The 23,205-nt window shown below is 45.2% G+C and overlaps 1 protein-coding gene across 5 annotated transcripts in view; it reads right to left on the reverse strand.

The window, feature by feature from the left end:
• CSMD2 (CUB and Sushi multiple domains 2) overlaps positions 1 to 23,205 on the reverse strand; it is a 577,361-nt gene that overhangs the window by 455,409 nt on the left and 98,747 nt on the right. For all 5 annotated transcript variants that reach the window (XM_088791016.1, XM_088791015.1, XM_088791014.1 and 2 more), the window contains exon 3: positions 18,714 to 18,826. In XM_088791016.1, the coding sequence (XP_088647142.1) occupies positions 18,714 to 18,826 (113 nt within the window). The remainder of the gene's footprint in view (positions 1 to 18,713; positions 18,827 to 23,205) is intronic.

Consider the following 23,205-nt stretch of genomic DNA (forward strand, 5'->3'; position numbering starts at 1 on the left):
ATCTTACCCCTAGTCATCCCCTCCAGCCACCCTTGACTCCTTGTTGTTCCCTGAACATGTCAGGCCTACCTCAGGGCCTTTGCACATGCTATTCCTGCTGCCTGGAACAGTCTTTCCCCGACATCCTCCTGGCTGACTCCTTCGCCTCCTTCAGGTCTTCACACAAAGACCACTTTCTCAAGGTTTCCCCGGTCACCCAATCTAAAATTGTAGCCGCCCCATCCTAGACCCATTCTGTCCCTTTTAACTTCCTTTTAGTTGCTTTGCACTCAACCACATCTATATACTGTATAATTTACTCATTTAGTATGTCTATTATCTGATCCATATACTAGAATGTAAGTTCCATAGGGCATTTATTTTGTTCACTGCTTTAAGCCCAGAATTTTAAATTGTGCCTGGCACATAGTAGGTGCTCAGTAAATATTTGTTGAATGAATGCATGAGTCTCCATCAAGAACACACAGTTCCATAAATGAAGCCAGTGAAATATCGCCAAATCCTAAACCGCTCTTTTATTACAGCTGTCAGGGCTTGGGAACAGAAGTGACACGTCTGCCTCTCCCCAAACTTGTCTGCATTTCACTGTAACCAGGACCAACCACTGTTTCCTGGAGCCCCCACCCACAATGAGTCTGTCCCTAAGGCCTCACTTTCGTGAATCACTGATTAGCCTTTAGAAGGAAGCCCAACACCAGGCCCAAGCCACAGGTTTCCTTTGCTGTTCTCCGTGTACTAACACCAACAAGGTGGCTAAGTGTTCACGGCCATCTCCAAAGTCACAGCTGCGGGAACGGTGCTCAGACAGGCATTCTGGGGGAACATGGCTTTGAAAGCAGACGTCGCAGGTTTCCTTTCAAGTATTATCAATCACTGTCATGCCCGTTATGGATTTTTTCAATCCATAGTTCCCCAGGCAGTAGGTGCCCGCCAGGCAGAAGGCAAGGATGAGCTTCTGCTCCCTGTGCTACAGGCGAGCCTTTGTCTCTGCTGCCACCAGCCCCCACCTTCCCCAGCACCCACACCCACGACCTGCCTCACTGCTCAGGGGGGTGTCTTCTCAGCAACACAGGCCTTCTCTTTTCTCTCAGGACCTCGGGGTAAAACTCATCAGCTCTCCCACTCTCCCAAGACCCTGAATCCCTCTGCTCAGCCACCTGCTCCAGGATGACAGGAAGGGAGCTCGCTGATAAGCCCCTCGGGACAGGAACCAGTCCCTTTGCCAGGGGCTGACCTGCCCTCCTCTAGACCTCTAGAAGGAATTGAAGCTACAGCCGCTGCAAGAACCAGGAAACAGGCATAACTGGTTCCCAGAGGCATGCACGGAAAGCAGGGTGATGGGCTTTCTCTGAATACCTTAGCCAAATGCAGCTTTGGGGAGTGAAGTGAATTTCTTTTCTGTCTTTCCTCCCGCTCAAAGTCATCTCATCTGACCTCATGGCTTCAAGTACTGTCTACATTCTGAGAGGACCCCAACATGTCTGCAGGCAGACTCTCTCCATCCAACTTCCTACCCACCAGGTCCCCTTGATGCCCAGAGGACATATCGCTCGTAAGAGTCCCAACTGAGCTCCCAGCCCCCACACCCCAAGCCTGCTCCACCCAAGGGCTTCCCTGTCTCAGCTAATGGCAGCTCCATGCTGCTAGCTGCCCCATCCTTGGATTTACTATTGACTTCTCTCTAACACCCCACAACCGATCTGTCAGCCGATTCTGTTAGCTCCACCTTCAGAATCTACCTGGGAGAGGCCCACTTCTCAGCCCCTCTACGGCTACTGCCCTGGTCTGAGCTCATCTCTCACCTGCATGGCCGCAGCAGACTCCTGGCCAGTCTCCCTGCCCCCACTTTGCCTTCCTTTAATGCCCGCACACACACACAGCAGCTGTTTCAAGGAAGGTCAAAGCAGGCCACCCTCTGCTCAGAACTCACCAACAGGCTCTGTCACACTCAGAGCAAAAGCCAAGTCCTTCCCATAATCTAACGGCTGTGTCTGACTTGGTCCCTTCTTCCCTCTCTGACTTTATCATTTCCTACCACCCTCCCACCACTCCCTTCACTCTGGCCACACTGGGTCGTCTCTGTTCTTCAAATGTGCCAGGCAAAGTCCCACTTTGGGAGGCCGGGGTGTTACTGACTGAGCACCTGAAGATTCCCCCGTAAGTGATGGTATGGAACCCAAAGTGCATCCAGGGAGTTCTTTCCCTGGAGCCGAAGCGAGTGACCACCATGCCCCAGGCCCTCATCTCTCCAGCAGTTATTACACTGCACCGTAGTTAACGGATTCTGTCTTCCCAATTAGATCATGATTGTCCAAGGTCAAGGACTGTATCTTACTCATTATGTTTGCCCAGACCTCGTTCAGAGTAGGTAGTCAAGGCATGTTTACCAATGGATGGATGGATGGATGGATGGATGGATGGATGGATGGATGGGCAAAAAAACTAGGTTTTCATAACCTTTACAGTGTTTGGGACATTTTCTCCTGTCTGTGCTTGATTGGACAGAGAAAAACTAAGGAATATGCTCTGTGTGCCAAAAAAGCCTCACGAGAAGCCAGCCAGCCCATGTGCGCCTCTAAGCAGGGTCCGTAATGTTCCCCAAGACAGCTGGGTGTGCAGCACAGGGAAGAGAACATTCCCCCCAGCTTGTGAAGGGTGGAGCTGCTAAAACCACAGCCTTTGAGACATTTCCCAGGGAAGGAATGTAATCTTCCCACCCGTCACCCTCAATGTGAGAAGCTTTAGAAGAGTCTCGTGTGCTCCCACAGTAAGGGATCTTGGAGGAGGAAGCAAACTCAGTCCCACTGGGCATGGCTATAAAGGAACACTGCTGTTATCTCACTGTGCTTAGGCATTTTACAGCGGAGAAAACTGAGGCACAGAGATGGTACAGTGCATTCTCCAGATAATACACAGAGAATGGCAGCGGAACCCAAGGACGGCGTGGTTCTAAAATGCAAGCTCATTCTATTGTCTTGGCTACTTCTCGCTTCCCTCCTGCCTCCAGAGCAGGTGAGAGAGTAGCTAAGTGGGAGGTATGAAGAGGGCACTGTGGCTCTAGGCTTACCTGTGCCTGAGGAAGGCTAAAACCCCAGGTGAGGCTGCCATACCTTCTCAGGCCCTCCACAGCTCCCTGGGTCACAAAAGGGCTGCAGTGGCTCCAGAAGATGCTGGAATGTGGGTCAGGAAGGGAGTTAGGGGATGGGTCATGTACCAGTCACAGTGTTAATGGGGCTTGACAGGCAGGGCTCGGCCAATACTAGAGGTTACAAAACACTTTAGAATCGAAGTCCATCAAATGAATGGATGAGGAGTTACGGATACAAAGTAGTGAGTTACAGAATCACAAAGCCATTGAATTAGCAACTCAGATTTGTCATGAATTTTAGAAGGCATCTAAGGAAACCCCCTATCCAGTTCAGGCCATCTCACACCAGGGAAATCTGCCGCAGGAAAAGCAGTGTGTGCACCTGGGGTCTAGGGGCTCAGGTTAGTGTGGTCAGCCACAGTGGGACGCGCCTCGGATGTTTCTCACTCTGTCTTTTAACAAATGCTCATTTGCATTTGACTCACCTTAATATCTCCGCTCCCTCTCTCACTGTGTGTGTGTGTGTGTGTGTGTGTGTGTGTGCGCGTGCGCGTATGTGTGTGTGTGTACGTGCGCTTTCTTACTGCTACCATGGATTAGCCTACAGATTTGGGCACTCAAAATACACCATTGGTCCCCCCAGGCTATACAGTAGTTCATTGACATTTTTTCACAATTAACATTTAAACAGCTCAGAAATTGAGATGAGCCCTATAATCAAGAATGTGTCATAGTTTAACTGACCGTGTTTTTTTCTTTCTTTGTGGTACATAAAATGATGATGCATCTTACAATCGATGGATGTTAAATTGATGAAATCTAGTACATACATCATTTTGAGAAGTATGTTAATGGCATCTAGAGCAGAGCTTGATCAATCAAACCCTTGCTTGAGCACCTTCGGAGATGGGGAGCTCACTACCTCACCAGGCAGCCTACTTCAGCTTATGATAATTAAAGTTATGTAAAATTTCTTCTTGTTTCTTGGTTGAAATTAACTTATCGCTAACATCTATCATTAGATATTGTTCTGCTCTCTGACGCAATCCAGAATACACATTTATTTGTCTTCTACATCACAAATCCTTCAATTACTTCCAGGCCTTCTCTTTATTACTTCTCTCATTCATTCTCTGAAACATCTACTCTATGCTGAGTCATATACTGGAGATACAATCCATGACCCTCAAAAACACCTTGCTACTGATCATTGCTTTATTTTGTGGGTTTTCTTCCTCTGAATACACCCACCTCCCAAGATCTGGAGTCTATATTTCTATTCATAGAACCATGTGACATTTGGCTCACATTATATCCAAAGCCAGTTGAAACCTCTATGTAGTTTTCACATAAGCCAGGACTTAATTACTATTGATTTCAGTTTACTCTTTGATTTCAGATTTTCTCCTGTTGGCTCTTTATCACACAATCAAAACTAGAGCGGCCATAAAGAGAAACGCTTTTAAAAATCACCTATAATCTCACTGCCCTCCAATATCAATTGTTTCTATCCAGCCCCCGTCCCTATAACATCTACGTTACCTGGTTGTAAAAAAATACGGGGAAATCATTTTGCATCCTGCTTTGTTCAACTGCAAATAATATGATAAACATCTTCTGGTATTACTAAATAATGCTTTTATAATTTTAAATGGCTACATAAATCCATTAGGTAGATATACCATAATTTTCCTAGCCATTCCCCTATTGTTGGACATTTTTACAGTTTCCAATTTTTCATCATTATTAATAATGCTGAAATCAACACTTTCCTGCACATAACTTTCTTCTTCTGTTGAATTATATTCCCAGGAGGGGAATTACTGGGTCAAATGACACGAGCATTTTATGACTCTTGATAGCAATGGTCAAATTGGATTCCCAAAGGACTACTTTACATTGCCACCAGAAACGTGTGACGGTGCCTATTTCTCCACGACTGCTCCAGCACTCTATCAGATCTTCCTAAGGCACTTCACCAGGATCAAGCATCCCTTCTCTGTTTTAATTGACATTGATTACCAGCAAGACAGAATAGCTTTCCTGTGTATTTACTTGCTGCCTCTATTTCCTCGGGTGTGAACCCCAGAGCCCTTTGTTACCACTTTGTACGGGTTCTCTGTGTACTAGAGAGATTGACCCTTTCCTGCCATATCTGGCATAATGTTATTCAACAGTCAGTTTTTCTTTCCATTTCTGGGTTTTATTGTACAGAATATTTACATTTGAATATAGTCAGATTAGTACATCTTTTCCTTTTGTTAGATTCTTTAAAGTACAAAGCTCGGCATTGCTCTCTACTATACTGGAATATTTTCTTTTGATCCAATAGTCCCAGCTGTGTGAAATTATTTTATTCTTTTTTGCAGGCTCAAGCCAAACTGCCTGGGTTCAAACCCACATTCTACCTCCTACTAGCTGTGTGACCACAAGCAAGTTACTTAACTTCTCTGTGCCTCATCAGTAAAATGGGGATAATTATAGTGCCTACCTCACAGGATTGTTGTGAGGATGCCAAGTTAAAATGTAAGGCACTTAGAAGAGTGCGTGACACCTGGTAAGAGCTGAAGCAATGTCAGCTTTCATCATCATCCTTGCAGCCATCATTGTCCAATGCATTTGCTCTTGACTCCTCTGTGAAATTTCCAAGTGTGATCTCTAGGGTTTCATCCACATTGCTTATAACTGGATACCCAAGCACTGGAACATTCACCCATTCATTGAGACTCTTAAAAAGTGAGCTTATTCAAAATCAGTTCTAGTCACATCATAAATGTCTACAGAACAGATAAGAATATCATAAATATTTTTGTTATACCACATATCAGTGAAATCACATGGTTCTCTGCTTTTTCTGTCTGACTTATTTCGCTCAGCATTACTCTCTCAAGATCCATCCATGTTGTCACAAATGTTCCTATATCATCTTTTCTTACCGCCGAATAGTATTCCATTGTATATATATACCACAAGTTCTTTATCCATTCATCTATCGAAGGACATTTTGGTTGTTTCCATGTCTTGGCCACCGTAAACAAAGCTGCAATGAACATTGGAGCACACGTGTCTTTATCTCTAAATGTTTTCAGATTTTTTGGGTAGATACCCAGGAGAGGGATTGCTGGGTCATATGGTAATTCTATTCGTAATTTTTTGAGGAACCTCCACACTGCCTTCCATAACGGCTGCACCAGTCTGCATTCCCACCAACAGTGTATGAGGGTTCCTGTTTCTCCACAGCCTCGAACAAGACAAACAAATGAGAAACAGAAACTTATAGACACAGATAATAGTTTAGTGGTTGCCAGAGGGTAAGGGGGATGGGGGGTGGGGGGTGGGAGATGAGGGTAAGGGAGATCGAATATATGGTGATGGAAGGAGAACTGACTCTGGGTGATGAACACACAATGGGATTTATAGATGATGTAATACAGAATTGTACACCTGAAATCTGTGTAATTTTACTAACAATTGTCACCCCAATAAATTTAATAAAATAAAATTAAAAAAAATATATATATATATATATTTTTTTGTTAAAGCCATTGGAAAAACCAAGCTGCTTCACGTGTAGAGCAGTCCTTTTGTTCCAGCAGCTTAGCTGCTCATCCACAGGGAATGTGGGCGGCGTGGTGTGAGCCTCAGGCTAGGCCTCCCCTTTCCTGGCACCCTCCCCAGGGCGGATGAAGGTCCTGTAACATTTTGTGCTGGGCAATAGTCCCTGCCTGCAACTGGCCCCCTGGTTTCCAGGATGCCCCCTGCCCTCCTCACCATCTCTCAAGCATAAACATCACTGTGTCACCTGCCTAAGACCCTTTGGTGCTTGCCTCTCTCTGCAAACAAAGCGCAAACTCCTTCCCAAGGCCTCCCAGGCCCTGCACGAGCTGGGCCCTGACCCTCACCCAGCTCAGTCCTGCTATTCCCGCGTCTCACCCTCTACACCTCAGTCCTGCGGGCGCTCTTGCTGATGACCAAATACATGTGTTCGTTCTTTCTTCTGATTTCATTCATTTAGTCATTCACCAAACATTTGTTGAGCACCTAATGTGTGCCAGGACCTGTTCTAGGAGCTAAGGATTCAGCAAAGAACAACAATAATGCAAAAAAATGACAAAGGCCCTGACTCCCAGAAACGCACACTTTGGCAGGAGCCGGGGGCAGGGCGGGGGGGTGGGAACATAAAATAAGAAAACAATATCGTACCATATGTCGCAGTGTGATAGGGAGTGACGGCACGGGAGGCTGTGTTATATAGTGTGGTCAGGAAATATCCTCTCTGCTTAGGGGATATTTAAGCAGAGACCTGAACAAAGTGAGAGAGAGACAGAGAGCAAGCGAGAAAGACAGCGTGCTATGGGGCCAGCAGGGCAGAGCAGTGCAGACAAAGGGAACAGAATGTATGGAGACCCTGAGGCTGAAATGTGCGTGGCTTGCCCATTCCTCTGTCCCCTCCACTTCATAGAACCAAGTCTGGTAAGTGAATTCCTTACCAAGCCCAGCCTGGGTTACTCCTGAAATACAGTGGACAAAGGTCTTAGGGAGGAGCAGGAAGGGAGAGGAGAAAAGCAGGGAAGCAAAGCCACCATCTCCACGACGGGGTTGCAGCAGCAAGGATGTCCCTGCAAGGCCAAGCCAGGGACTGCAGGCCCTAGGAGATGCCCCAATGCCGTGTGCTGGCTCACCTGGCACTCTGTGCCCCCTCTTTTCTGTGGGGTCAGGACAGGTAGGAGGGACAGGCTTGAAGAACAGTGTGGGACTTATTTTGAGAGGTGGCACAGAGTGGAGAGAGGTGGGCTTTCGAATCAAACAGATTTTCACACTGTGAGTGACCCTTACGAGCTATATAACCTCAGGTACCTAACCTGTCTGAGCCTTGGCTTGCTTATCTGTCAAACGGGGATCCTAAGGTCTTGCTTGAGAAGTGGTGATGTGTCGGTGTCTGCAAAGCTCCCACTGTACTGCCGGGCATGTCGGCGGTGCTCAGCGAGTGCTGCTGCCTTGGTTTTCCTCATCTCAGAGGCCCTGAGCTTACGATCCTGTGCTTTGCATGAGGGTACAGGGCTGTGGAACAATTCCCATCATTTCATGGGATCATTTAAAGGGGAAAGAGAGAGATGTCATCGTCAAATGCCAGATCTCCACATCAGAATCTCCTACCCAAGGCAGTAAGTGCTTTCTCCCCTGCTGCTAAAATGAAATGTCACTGGCTTCCACCTCGATTATCCACACTAATGAAGGGAAGGCCTGGAAAGAATAAGCCAAAACACAGTGTCTAATCACCCCCAATTTATCAATTAATGGGAAAAGCAGGATTGAAATAGTCTATCTGATATTTCTATTTGGAACCATTTTCTCCCTGCTGATGCTCAGTTCATGGGTTGGGAGATATACCACCACCGAAAAAGGCATCCCCTGAACCTCCAGGGCTGAGGTTAGTGAAGGCAGCTCTGATGGGGTCAGCAGGTCCACAGGAGGGAGACAGACATGTGTCCAGCTACAGTCACTGCCAGAACAGGGGCTGAAGGCTGACCCTCCCACACATCCCCATCCCAATGGGCAGAATCAGTCAGGTCCCCAGCCAGCCGTGTTCCCCGGGCCCTTGTGGGAGGGGTGGGGAGGGCGCTGGCAGTTGCCTGGGTAAGCCATGTTTGGCATCTATTTGCTCCCCGCCTTGGGCACAGACACAAGAGGAAGGGTCAAGACTGGGGTATCTTGCTGCCTCCTGTGAAAAGAGCATTTATCAGATGAAGACCTGTGCTAATAGGTGTTAAATAGAGTTCAATGCAGAAAATTGAGAAGTAACGAGACTAGGAGCTGAAAGAATAAATTAAGAGGGGATCACATGGCTGGCGAGAGCTACCACCTGAATGCTGAAAAAGGGGGACAGCCCTGACCATCAGAGCCCTGGGTGTGAGAAGAGGTCAGATGGATGAACCCACCCCAAATGAGGCTGAGGGATAGTTAAAAGCAATTAAGCAGTTACCATATTTCACTGGTTTTAGGGTGCATATTTTTCAATAATCTAATACCTTTGAAATTAGGATGTGTCTTATAATCAATGGCAATGTCATGTTTTAATTGGCAGCACTTTTTCTTTCTTAGTGGTACATCAAATAAAGTGGTCCTCTTATAACTGAGGGCATCTTGGAGTCAATGAGAATATGGTCCCGGGTACCGTGAGCGAACCTCTTTCCTTGGCTGGGTCTTTTATTCATCCACTCACTTAACTCATCATTATTTATTGAGCATCTACCATGTGTCAGACGCTGCTCTAGACCCACATGGCTGCTTTTGGAGTGTGCATTTCACTCCAGGCACTGTTAGGAACCCTTGGCGTGTATTGCCTGATTTGTTCCCAGCGATAATCCCACAGAGTAGAGATTATTATTATTGTCCTTTCCTGACCAGGGAGGTCAGTGCAGGTTAAGTGACCCTCTCAAAGTCCCACCCTGGCTCCTCACAGGCTGAGGTGGGAGTCGATTCTTCCTTCAGACTCTGAGCTGGTAACCGCGGTGTGCTGCTGTGTGTTCCGGCTGTCGGAGCCAAACACAGGAGCAGGGAAGGCAAACGAAGAACAGGAAACACACGAGTGGTGCACGTGACCCCTGTACATGAGGGAACGAGGCGCACAGGGAGCTCGGAGAGAACGGGAGGGGCCCCAGTGTGTCTGAGGAATGAGCAGAGAGACTGTGTAGTCTAAAGACTGACAAAGTCCAGTGTGGCCGGAGAAGGAAGGCGTGGAGGACAGGGCTTAGCGGCCAGGTAAGGAGTTTGTACTCCGTCCTGGAAGCAACCAGAGGGTTTTCAGTGAAAGCTCTCTCAGATCCTTGCACCCAGCATCTAATGATTCTCTGAACCTTTGTTGGACCCCTGAGAGGAAGGCTCTGAAGCAAAGCCCCCATGTGCAGCTACTCAGGTTGAGTACTGCAAACGGGTGCCCAGGCGGAGGGCGGATGGAACTAAAACCCAGCCTCTGCTCCATCCACTAAGCCACATGCTCATGTGGCTGTGTCCCCTCAGGGTGGCCACCTGTGCTAATCTGCATAAAAGCCCAATATGGACTCGTGGGGATCCAGGTCAGAAGAGGCAAGCACTAGGTTTAATTGCAGTATACCTACGGTGTGCCAAGACCTGAGCTAATGTACCATGGTGACAGAAAACAAAACATAGGAGACATTCCTTGCTCCTGGAGAGCCACAAGTCTTGACCAAAGGTTGTGTCATGGGAAAGGTTTTTTTCCTCACTCCCTCAAAATATATCAGGCCCCATTATAGTAGCTTCCTTTTACTGAGTGCCTACTATGTGCCAAATGTCTGCTAGGTGCTTTCCATGCCTTATCACTTATTTTCACACACCCTCTCCCTTGAAAGGAAGTGAATGTTATCTCATTTTCCATAGGAGGAAGCTAAAAGGTTCAGTGTCTCACCCAGGGTCGCACAGCAGGGACATGGCAGAGCTCAAACTTAATCTCCAGAGACCCAACGAGGCAGGAGAGCATTTTCTCCTTGTGGTTGAGGAATTAGTATTTACTGAATAGAGAGAGACTCTGTGCCAGGCATTTCCCATTCATTAACTCTTTGAATCTTCATTACAGCCCACTGAAGTGGGCGTTACAGATTCTCTTTTGCAAAAACAATCAGCTCAGGGAGGTTGGGAAACTAGTTCAATTCTCACAGCTGGCCAGAGTTTGAACCCCGCTCCTCTGCTCTTCCTCCTCGCCAAGCATTTTAGGTCTCAGAGGTACCTGAAGGTAGGCACAAATTCTATTCGTTTGTATTCCTCAAGGTCTGCCTCAGGACCTGGCGTAGAGCAGGGACGTGGTACATATTTGTTGAATGACTGAATGAACTCACGGGGACAGAGAGGTAAAGGAAGTAAAGCGGATGAACACCTTTCCTGCAGGTCACCTAGCCTCTGAAATGCTCCTTCCCTTTCATCTCTATGTCTTCTGACACTCTGACCTGAGGAGAGCCAAGTCACTCGAATGTGGTATGCTATCATTTTCAAGGTATGTTCTTACCCTTCCCCAAAGGGGAAAATATCACTCTACATGATGAACTGTTTGTGGGCTTATTGAGGACGTGATATGAAATTCATCCTGATTCCCCACTTATTGAGAAGTGCTGCCCAATTTGTCTCAAATGTCACATCTCTATGTATTAATTTGCTACTCCACAGTACTGATTAAGAGGAATGTTCTCCAACTCCCAAGGCAGAGCCATCGGAAATGAAGCAAGTTCACTCAGGAAGCGAACACCATCCCTCCTGGGCAGAGGGAAAGGACACTCATTGCCGCCCACCCTGGAGGAGGTCTCGCCAGGCCTGCCGTTCTGGCGTGCAGTGGCCTGATGGTGCAAATTGCATATCATATATATACAGTCAAATAACTTCCATTAGCCCAATTTCGAGGTGTCTGCATAATGTCCCAGAATTGCGGGAATCTTTCAGAATGAGGAAATTGTCTGAGAGGCTGAAACTGGGAGAGGGAAATCAGCAGATCTAATTACAGGAAGGAACAAATCACGAGGGGTCCATTTCTGGACCCCAATTTCGCTGTGTGCACAGTGCCATGATCACCTTCAACCCTGCTCCCTCCTCCAAACGCCATGAAAGCACACTTTGTCCTGCAGCTCACTCCAAACAGCCCTCTCCTGGTACAGGGGCAATGGGGAGCTCCAGATTCGCTGTCTGTCCTCACAGACGTGACTGTCTGACTGTTTCACCATGCGGAGAGGACATTACTGACGTCCACTGGTAGCAAAAGCACACACCAAGGTGTTTTTATAGAAGTGACACTACATTGAGCACCTCTGCTTCCTCCCCATTCCGTTCACCTTCGGGATTGTGAGTGGATAGGGAGAGACGGAGTCCATCGTGACAGTGGAGATGAGGCTTGGATGAAAAATCAGGACAGGCATATAGTAGGTGCTCAACAAACATTAGTTTGATGAATGAAAGAGTTTCCACCACAACTTTATGTGTGATGTCAGCCTCTCTGGGTTTTTCAGGTAGAGTAGGTTCAGCGCATCGGAATTATATGAAAAAAATATGGAAAAGTGGTGTGTGTGTGTGTGTGTGTGTGTGTGTGTGTGTCTGCAAATCTGTGTCTGGAAAAATAAAGTCTAGGGCCCACTGAACATGTTCCTGACACCTTTAGCTCTAACGCCAATGTCTCCGATCTAAAGGGAAGAGGCCATGAAAAAGAGGTCTGGCCTTGACCTCATTATCTGTGATCCAGCCGGTGACGGGGCCCAAGACCTCATCCCCACCAGACAGGCGCTTTCTCAGGTAGTGCTCACAGACGTGAAGAACACTCTGCTCCTTCCCCAAAGAAGCCACAGTTTGTTCGGGAGACTAGACACACCATGGACAAGTGGGGTGAGGATTTTATGCAAACTCAGCAGCCAGGGGCTGCGATGGGGCTGGAATTGCAACCTGTGGAGTTAACATAGCTTTTCCTCCATCTCCTGAAGACTCCCCGTCTAGTAAGGTCAGGAGGAGGGTCACTTCACTAAATAGCTGACATTTATAGAGCTCTGACAATTTGCCCAGCCCTCTCCTGAGCACACCATGTGACCTGTGTATTCTCTTCCTCGATCTTCACAAGATGAAGTAGGAGTCTTATCCTGATTTTACACGTGTGGCGGCCAGAGCTCAGAGAAATGAAATAGCTTGCCCAACGTCACACAGCAAGTGAGTGGCAGAGATGGGATCTGATTCGATATATTTGAACCCAGAACCTGAGGTCTTAGTCATTGTACTTGGCTACCCCTCCTACAAGGGAGTTTGCAAACATAAGGTTCCTCATCCTTCTAGATTCTATGTGGAGATAATAATAAGTGAAATGGAACAGGTCTGATATTTAAGGAAGCCTCCTGTATTTTAATAGTGAGATCCCAAGATGACAGATTTAGCTAAACAGAAATGCCTGTTTTTAGACCTAGATGATTAAATAGATCTAACTGACTGAGACCCAGCACTCAGAGATGGGTTCTCCTTCATCAAAGTGTCAAAGTGACCGCTCAAGATTAACGCTGCTAATATGCAAAGGTGCAACCAGGATTAGGCATTAAAAACCTGCAGAGACTCTTAATCTAATTGAGATTTCTGATCTGCTTATAACTCTTGTTTACCTGCTGATGAGTCTGGACTAGGGAGAAACAATCCCACATAATGTTTGAGAGTTGTGTGTGACAAAGTTGGGAAGCCTGGGGACTAGGGTGGAAGAAATCATGTCCCAACAGCAGCAAGACTAGAAACTTCAGGGAGAGACACGTGGAGGGCAAATTGGGAAGTAAGAGGCTTCCACACACTCAGAGAGAGAGAGAGACAGAAAGACACACAGCGAGCATTAGAGAGAGACACACAGAGAGTCACAGAAACCAAGACAAACACAACTGCACTCCAGAGAGGTTTAAAAGTAAAATGGAAAGAATAAAACCCTGAAAGAATAAGATGAACAATTGAAATGACTATTTCTCTGAGCTTGGCAGGGAAAAGGCCTTTCCAAGCATAACACCAAAGGTAGACTATAAAGGAAAAATTAAAAATGTTTAAATTACTGGCATAAAAATTAAAACTGCTGCACATAAAAAGGAAACTCATAATATTAATATCCTTAATATGCAAAACCACTTACAAAGAAGAAAAAAATAAGAAAAAAAATCCTAACACCCTAAAAGAAAAGTAGGCAGAGACGAGGACAGGCAATTTTCAAAATGATCTACCAATGGCCAGTAAGGGATGATAGATGCTCAACCTTTTCTATCATCAAAGAGATGCAAACTATAACCACAGATGAGGTTGCATCTTTCACCCACTTTAATCAATGAAACTGATTTACAACTCATGTAATGTAGGTCAAATGTGGGGGGTGGGCCCCCTATCAGGCACCGTGGGCGGACGTGGACATCAGTATAACTTTGCTAAAGACACTGTGGAATTATGTATAAAAACAAAATCCACACAGTCTTTGACCCAGCAACTGCGCTTCCAAGAATTTATTCTAAGAAGATAATTAGGTGAGGGTTTAAGTTGTACATACAAGGGTATTTCTTCACATGAATTTCCACAGAAGATGACCGGTTAAATAATTTTGGTATCTGCAAACCACAGGGCTCACTCCCTGATATTCATTAGGAAGGACAGAGCAGGACTATTATTAAGAAAGAAAAATGTTGGCCTCATTAACCAGACATCAGAACTGCACACATAGCATAACCCCAAGTGCACAGGGATCTGAGTCTGCGCACGTGTGTGTGCGTGTGCGTGTGTGTGAGTGTGTGTGTGCACGTGCGCGCGTCTGCAGAGAGCTGTCTAGATGTTCGCTCACTGGAATGGCAGAGGTGAGGCCAGACCCTCTATGGTGGACGGGCAGGGCAGCCCCAACTGGGCAGAGCAGGACAGAAGCAGATCTGGGAGTCAGGAGGAGGAGGTAAGTGGGGTGAGGGTTCCTGCAGACTCAGTGCTGAGAATGGGGTAGTCAGGTCTAGCAAACAGAAATACAGCATGCTCCATTAAATTTGAATTTCAAGTGAACAACAGATAATTTCTTTTTTAGCATAAGTATGTCCCATGAAATATTTGGGATATACTTATACTAAAAAAAATAAATTCAAATTTAAAAAATGTGAATACTTTAAAATTCAAATTAACTGGGCATCCTGTATTTTCTGCAGCCACCTTAGCTGAGAAGCTCTGGAACACATCTCTGGTTGCCTCCCTGGAATGGCCCACGCCATCCTGTGTCCTCCTCTGGCTCTGACTTAGCTCTAGTTTACTCGCCTATGAAATAGAGGCACCAGTCTCTGCCTTACTCCAGGAGTTTTGCAAAGAGTACAGGGTAAGAGAAGAACATATAGTCTTCAGTGCCAGAAAAGCCACTCCCGGGCATCAAATAAGTAGCCTTAAGCTGAACACAAAACTCCTGAGTCCCAGCTGGTACGTCTGTAAGATGGAGATAGCAAGGTCTGTCCAGTAGGCTGGCAGGGGGATGACATGAGGTAATGTATGTAAAGTGCCTGGCATATAGTCAGCGCTTAATACAGGTTGATCCCCTTCCCTCCTGGAAGCCCAGGCTCCTGCCCCCAGGGATTAGAAATCAAGCATCTCCTGTCTTCTCAGGGTTTGACGACTGGCCTTTTTGATCTTTTCCTTGAGCAGCCGCAGCTGTGAGCTGACACTCTTCACCTGACTTCACCTTTCTCCAAAATCCCCAGCAGCAGTTCAGTTCCTTATCTGCACTTTTCACTCTCCCGAGGAGGATCAGACTTGCTTTAATAGCCAAGGAGGGCCACAAACAGCAGGGCCCGATGTCATTTGGGCACGGCGACTTCCTGGATAGAGACTGGAAGAAGGCTGTCCTGAGTGGGGGGCGCCCTGGCCAGTAGGGGGCCCCTTCTCCTCTGGAGCCTGTCTATCTGTGTCCGCTGCTGCTCAGCACAAATGACTAAAGTGGACTCTGCAATGGAGGGCAGGGCTGACTTCCTTCCCTGAGAGCCAAATCTTCAGATTCCTTTTGACTCCTGGATCTCCCTGTGCCTCCCAATGAGGCCCAGAGAGTTTTAAAAAATCTACCCAAGGTCAGTTAGTCAGTCATAGGCTCAAGAAGCTAGTGTTTATCAGTAAATCCCCAAATATGGGATTATCCGGTGTCTTGCTAATAAGTCCAGTGATAGAGAAGGCCCAGGCCACCATTGTGGGTTCTTGACATGTATCACGCGGTCTGTTCCCAGCAGTGGCTGCCCTCCTGGTTCCTCCTACCTTCCCTCCTTTTCCCTCCTACTTTGGGTGTGCCAAAAGTCAGTGCAACTCACTTTTCCGGATCCACAAATTGCCCTGTGGTCCAGTCCTAAGACCAATGGGGTTTGGTGATAGCCCCAGCCTTGGCTCCTCTGTGCCTGAATCCGGTGTTAGCACAGTCATCTGTGAGGCACTCGGCCGGGCAGCACAAAGACAGCAGCCATACTGACTATGCACTTGTCAGAAACTGCACAGGTGACTGCACAGGGACTCGTTCAGCTACAGCAACCTGTCTGCACTGGCTCGGGTTTGCCTGGACGTGCCCGCAAGGCTTGTCTTAGCACTAACGACTTAGAGACCTGACACCATTACTGGCTGAGGGAAGACAGTCCTGCTGTGGAATGAGGAGCATTGTCATGTCTGGGCTGCCTCCACTGGGCCAGGCAGGTGGGAGGAAGGACCCATCAGCCTCTACGTTATGCTAACATCTTGTATCCTCCTTTGAATCTCAGACCCTTTGTGAATCTGAGGGAAACGCTAGCTCAGCTCTATCCGGTAGAACTTTTTGCAATGTTCTCTGTCTGTGCTATCCAGTACCGTAGCCACAAGTCATCTGTGGCTCTTGAACACTTGATATGAGGCTAGTGTGACAGAGAAACTGATTTGTAGATTGAATCATTTTGATTGATTTAAATGTAAATAGTCACATGAGGTCAATGGCTACTATATTACACAGCACAGCTCTAGACAAGCGGTCTGTAAAGGGCCAGAGAGCAAATCGTTCAGCTTTTGCAGATCATATGTTCTCTGTGGCAAGAACTCGCCACTGAAGCTGCAGTGCATACACAGTCATAAAAAATATGTCAGCAAAAGGGCTTGACTTTATTTACAAAAACAGGTTGGGGCTGGATGTAGCCGGAGGGTTATAGTTTGTTGATTCCTGCTCTAGACCCTTCCTAGGAAAAAATACACATATCCTTATACTTTTGGAATTTTGCCTCCAATTACAAGGGGTTTACACACCTTTTATGCCCAACTATAGACCTTGCCCATGAATTGCAGGCAAGGGCCACTGTTTTAAAAGGGCTCTAGGGATGTACCCTCAGATCCACTCTGGGTGACAGAGACGTACTTGGCACTGTTGCCGAGAGGGGGACAGTGGTCAGAGATCAATAGGACACCGTTTTTGTTTTTAAGGAGGGCACAGCTCTCAGTGGCCCATGCAGGGATCAAACCGGCAACCTTGGTACTACCAGCACCACGCTCTAACTGAGCTAACTGGCCACCCCAATAGGACACTTTTCTTAAAGTCTCATGAGAGTCCAGGCCTCAGACAAGTATCTACAGGGATTGTTGAATGAGGACACCACGAGAGACCAGCCATGTCCCCCTGTGTGTCAGCCCCTCCCAGGATCTCTGCAGGTACCAACTCTAGTGTCACTGACTCATTCCCCCAACCAGCCCCAAACACGGCCAATCTTCCCGAGGCCGACATATTGTGGAAGAAGCTGGCAGCCAGCGAGGCTGTCAGGAGCTTCTGAGGAGGCCTCTCTAAGTAAGGAGGTTGGAGCTCAAACTTGGAGAGAATGGGTTTGGGTTCAGGGCCAGGGTTCAAGGTGGAGATGTAACCTGGATGACCAAGACCACAGGCTTCATATTGGGAGGAACTGGTTGCTTTTTCAAGAGAAATTGGGCTATCTCAGGAGACCTCATTTTAAAGACAGGGAGGTCTGTTCAGGAGCCCTCAGTTAAAGGTGAGTGGGATTATGTCAGAAGCCCTCAGTTAAAGGCATGTAGAACTTTCTCTGGAGTCTTTTTAGGAAGCTGTAGTTAAAAATAACTGAGACCTTCTCAGGAGCCCTCAGTTGCTCAGGTTAAAACATCAAACTGTGTCCCCAACACCCCTACCATGACAGGGGATTTTTCCAAGAAGGCAGGATTTTCCCTCTTTCCGAGGTATATTCCTAGCAAGATGAAGGTGGTATCTATTTCTGTATTGCTACAACTTCATTCAAGAAAGCATCCCTTATTCTTTAAGTTCTTGGAGGCAAGGGAAAGAAAGCTTTAGAATAACTAGCACGCTTTATTAAGGTATTATGTCATTACTGTTATTAATTATCATTAACAATATTAAAATATGCCTATTAATGATCTCAACACGAAATAGCAGTGTGGGTTGTTAGCCAAGAGCAGCATAATTACCTATTAATGAGATGTAAATTTCCCAGGGAAATGACAGAGATCTAGAAGTACCACCTTCCGAACTCACATAATAAAGTTAATAATAATAATAGTGTATAATCTGAAGATATTAGTGTTAATTTGAACATTAACACCGTATTGAAACAGGCTGAGAGAAGTGGAAATTATTTGCATAACTCAAACCAAGAAACCCTAATCCATGCTATTAAGGAAAAAAGTAGTAATTGTTCTCTGAATGATAGAAAACTGACTCTTTCCAGTCACTATATTGAGCAGACATTTTTTTTCAGTGACTTATTTTATTTCTTTTACTTAGGGTTGATATCTCTCTTATTTCCAAAAGCAAGCTGAGGTACCTTATATAATTAAGCCTAGCAGAAAACAGAACTGAAAAAATAAAAACACAACGAAACCCAGTTAAGGGTACAGAGAAGTAGACGTTATCAGGCCCTCAGGATAAGCCATTGCGGCCTGAGCTCTGATGTGAATTCTCAGCTTCTAAGAAACACGGTTGAGCAATTTAAGTAACTGAGTTACTGGGCAGTAACCAGCCTTGTTAGGACAGGCGCAAGCTCTGAATCCGAAGCAGCCCTTCCCTGCAGCCCAGAGCAGCACAGCCCTGCCTGCAGCTATCACGGCCTCACATGTCAGGCCCCCATGGCCAGGGCTGGGGGACGCCTACCTTCGTAGCTGGCGTGGAAGCCCTGCGCACTGACCGCGTAGTCACTGATGAGGCGCAGAGACAGCGTGGTGGCCGCGCTGACGATGGTGGCTGGCAGCTGAAAGCCTGTGAGCCTGAAAGACAAAGAGGTACAATTTAGGGAGAATGACCCCCTTGGGAATGGTACATCCATTATGCATTTATTGAGCGCCTGTTGGATGCACAATGCTGTCTAGGCACAGGGAGGGCTACGAAAGAAGCCTAACACCAGGCCTATGCAAGGTCTTCAAAGTGGCGTGGAAACCAGGCATCTTCTGTCACACAAACATCGGGGGGCTACTTCCCTGACGCCATGGGCTTTCCCCAACCTGGAGGCCTGCCTCATGTATGTCTCTTCTCTTTTCATCTCTAGTTGTCTTCTCCTGTCTCCCCCTTCTGGCTGAGGTCCTTTGAGGTTCTGGGTAGATTTCACCACAAATGCACAACTAATAAGTGCCAATAGACGATATTTATTCAGGGATCGAGGAAGATATGTCCAATTCTAAGTAGCAGAATGTGGATGCTTCTTATCGTAGACTTTATTCTTTAACAGGAATGTCTACTGCTTTTATAGAAACTAATAAGTGCTTATTATTTTTAAAAGACGAAAGCAAAAAACAAAACCCCAATGCAACCTAGAAATAATCATTCTTGACAGCTGATATACAAAGAGATGGAAGGATCAATAAATGGGATCATAGTTAATGAAATAATTTCATACAAATGGGATCATACTGTACTTGCTTTTAAAATTTAAATGCTCCTTTTTTTCTGCAAATGAAGAAAAAGAAACGGGGTGAAATGGAAGGAATTATTGAACCTGATATAATATGTTTTTAACACAAGAGTCATTTCTAGAAGATTCTTCTAATGTGAAAAAGACAATATAATGATGCTTTCACTGAACACTGAGAAACATATTTTAGGAAAGAAGTTGTCCACTGCTGATGTCCACACATGGTGGTCCCCACAGGTGACCTGACTGTACCGACAGGTGGTAGAGAGGTGGCCAGCCTCCTGTCTGTCTACCTGTGTCCTTTGTCTCCATTTTAGGCTCCCTCTGCCTCCCCCAACCCCCATCAGGGCTCTGGCAGGGAATTCAAGGTTTACCTTTGCCCCATTTTTAAGTACTTTGGGACATCTGTGGTGCTCCTGGATCCCTCTGTATTCCTCCCATTGTTATATAATATCTGGATGCCCGGATGTCCCCTGGAGGGCATAAGTATTGGGTTCAGGCAAGTTAAATCAGGTATTTGTTAGTGCCCACTGTGAAAAGCCTCGTGCTAGACCAAGCACGTGTCCTTCCTATCATCCTCACACTATAGGACTCATGTTAACACAGAACAAACTTAAGGAAAAGTGATCAAACTGTGAAACGAGTAGCCCAATAAGTTGTAAGGTCATCTTCTCCTCAGGTATAAAAATAGCCAGCGAAGGATCCCTACCTCATGCCATGTTCTCTCCCCTTTCCTGCCCCTGTCTTTCTCTGGCTCCCTCACTTTCTCATGTGGGTCAGAATTTATATTTAAAATAATGAAACCATACATATTAGAAGGAAACACTTTTTTTTTTTTTTTTTTTTTTAAATCATCTTATACTGGGGAAGGTCTTTCTAAGAGTGACATGTTTAGAGAACTCCTTTGGCTCCTAGCTGTCTATCTTTCTTCTGGGGAGCTCTCATTGCGTGGGGTTCTGACAGGTATCCCACCTGCTCAGTAAGCACAGAACTGGGCCAATGACCGATCACGGCACATCACTCAGCGTTATGGATTGGTTCAAGGCACGGAGAAGAAGGAAGAGGGCACATCACCAAAGCAGGGTCGTTCTGAGTCCTTCCATGGGAGGTGACATACAAACTCTGAGAGTCCTTTATTTTTGGATCCTAAATCACTAGAATGTAAACTTGGGACCGACAGCAGCCTTTTTATCATCACACAGAGCCTATTTTCTTTAAAGAAAATGATACCCACATAGATATAGACCAAGTTGAACAGTGAGGAGAGAAGAGAGACAGCCCTGCTGATACATTCCTGAGATCCCTGACCCAGCCATGCAGAGAGACCTAGCTCTGCAGTGCGTAGTTACGTGAGCCAACATTCTTTATTCCTTTGCTTGCTTGCTTGTTTCCTTCCCTCCTTCTTTGATCTTTTTGTCGTTGTTGTTCAAGCTGGTTTGATTTGGGTTCTGTCTCTTGAAATTGACTGAGTACTAATGAATACACCATGAAACCCCAGAGGCCTTAAAGGAAAACTATCAATTGATTTAATTACATGAAAATTAAAAACATGTATGGTGAGCAAAAAGAACACTGTAAAAAAATAATAATAATAAAGAGAAAAACACAAACTGGGAAGATTATGTAGGATACGTATGACAGGAAGAGGGTTAGTATTTATAATCTATAAAGAACACTTATACATCAATATGAAAAAGGTAAACAGGTAAAGAGCAAAAGGGCAAAGATATAAACAAACAAAAACAGAAAGATGATCTACCTAATGAATATAAAAAATATGAAAACGGTTCCACTGCTCATTTTCCACTTATCAGACTGACAAATGTCCAGGGTTAAGGAAAACAGATCCTGTAGTTAGTTATCAATAGGATACTAAGGAAACACTACAAATTACACACATACGTTTGATAACTTAAGAGGAAAAAGACTAGTTTCTTGAAGAGCACAAACTACCATAACTTTCCCGATATAAGATAGATCAATTGAATAGCACTATAACTATTAAGGAAATTGAATTAGTAATTTAAAATATCCCTCCCCCAAAAGTACACAGGCCCACATGGTTTCACTAGAGAATTCTATCAAATTTATAAAGAAGAATTAACACCAATTCCACACAATCTCTTCCAGAAAATAGAGGAGAAAGGAACACTTTCAAATACATTTTATGATATCAGTATTACCCTGATACCAAAACCAAAAATACTACAAATAAAGAAAACGAAAGATCAATATCCCATATGAACATAAAGACAAAAATCCTTAATAAAATATTAGCAAAGAGGATTCAGCAACATATAAAAACAATTATACACCATAGTCAAGTGGGGTTTATCCCAAGGATACAAGGCTGGTTCAGTATTTGAAAATCAATCAATGTAATTCACCATATAAAGAGGCCAAAAGTGTAAAAAAACAAACAAACAAAAAAAAAACCCATGATCATATCAACTGATGTAGGGAAAACACTTGACAAAATTCAATACTCTCATTCATGATTTAAAAACAAAAAAAACTTTCAGAAAACTAAGACCAGAGGGACATTTCCTCCCTAACTTGATAAAAAACATCTACAAAACTCCTATATAGCTAACATCACAATTAATGGTGAAAGACTGAATACTTTTCCCCTAAGATTGACAATGAAGCAAGGATCTAGCAATCCAATTGGAAAATCTGCAAAAGACACGAAGAGACATTTTACTAACAAAGATATACGTTTGGCAAATAAGTACATGAAAAATGTTCAGCATCATTAGCTACTAGGGCAATGCAATGTAAGACCAGGAAGAGATATTACTGCATATCACTAAAAGAGATAAAATAAAAATAGTGACAACACCAAATGCTGGTACTGATGTGAAACAAATGGATCTCTTGCACAATGCTGGTAAAGTGTAAAATGGCACAGACACTCTGGAAAACAGTTAGGCAGTTTCTTTAAAAAAAAAAACACAACAACAACAGCTACACATACACTAATACAACTCATCAATCACACTCCTGGGCATTTATCCCAGAGAAGTGAAACCTTGTGTCCACACAAAAACCTGTACACGATTGTCCATAGCAGGCTTTTATATTTTTTCCCCCATAATAGTCAAAAACTGGAAATGAACAAAATGTCCTACAATAGGCTGTACCTACTAAACAAACTGTGGTACATCCATACCATGTAATACTACTCAGCAATAAAAAGGAATGGGCTATCGACACATATCACAACTTGGACGGATCTCAACATCAATATGTGGAGTGGGGAAAGGCTCATCTTCAAAGAATGACATACCAGGTGACTCCATTTATATAACAGTTTTGAAATGACAGCATTAAAGAGATGGCAAACAGACCCGTGGTTGCCAGGGTTTAGGGATAGTCAAAGAAGGCAGTGGGGGTGACTAAAGGGGTGGCACCCGAGAGATCTCTGTGGCAAAGGAGCAGAGCTGCATCTCGATGGTAGTGGTGGTGACGTGAATCTCCACATGTGATAAAATGGCACAGAAGTAGACACACATTGCACCATGTCGATTTCCTGGTCTTGATGCTGCACTATAGTGACTTCAGCTGTACCCAGTAGGGGAAACGAGGAAAGATACATGGAACCTCTGTGTACTATCCTTGTATCGTCCTGTGAGTCTATAATTATATCAAAATTAATTTTTAAAAAAAAATATATATACATATATATGTGGCCCTACTACATTTCTATTGGAGAACACCTCAGTCCTGCATTAGATC

Source organism: Rhinolophus sinicus, chromosome 14 (assembly GCF_057876585.1).
Source record: "Rhinolophus sinicus isolate RSI-liver-muscle chromosome 14, RSI-T2T, whole genome shotgun sequence".
NCBI lineage: Eukaryota > Metazoa > Chordata > Mammalia > Chiroptera > Rhinolophidae > Rhinolophus > Rhinolophus sinicus.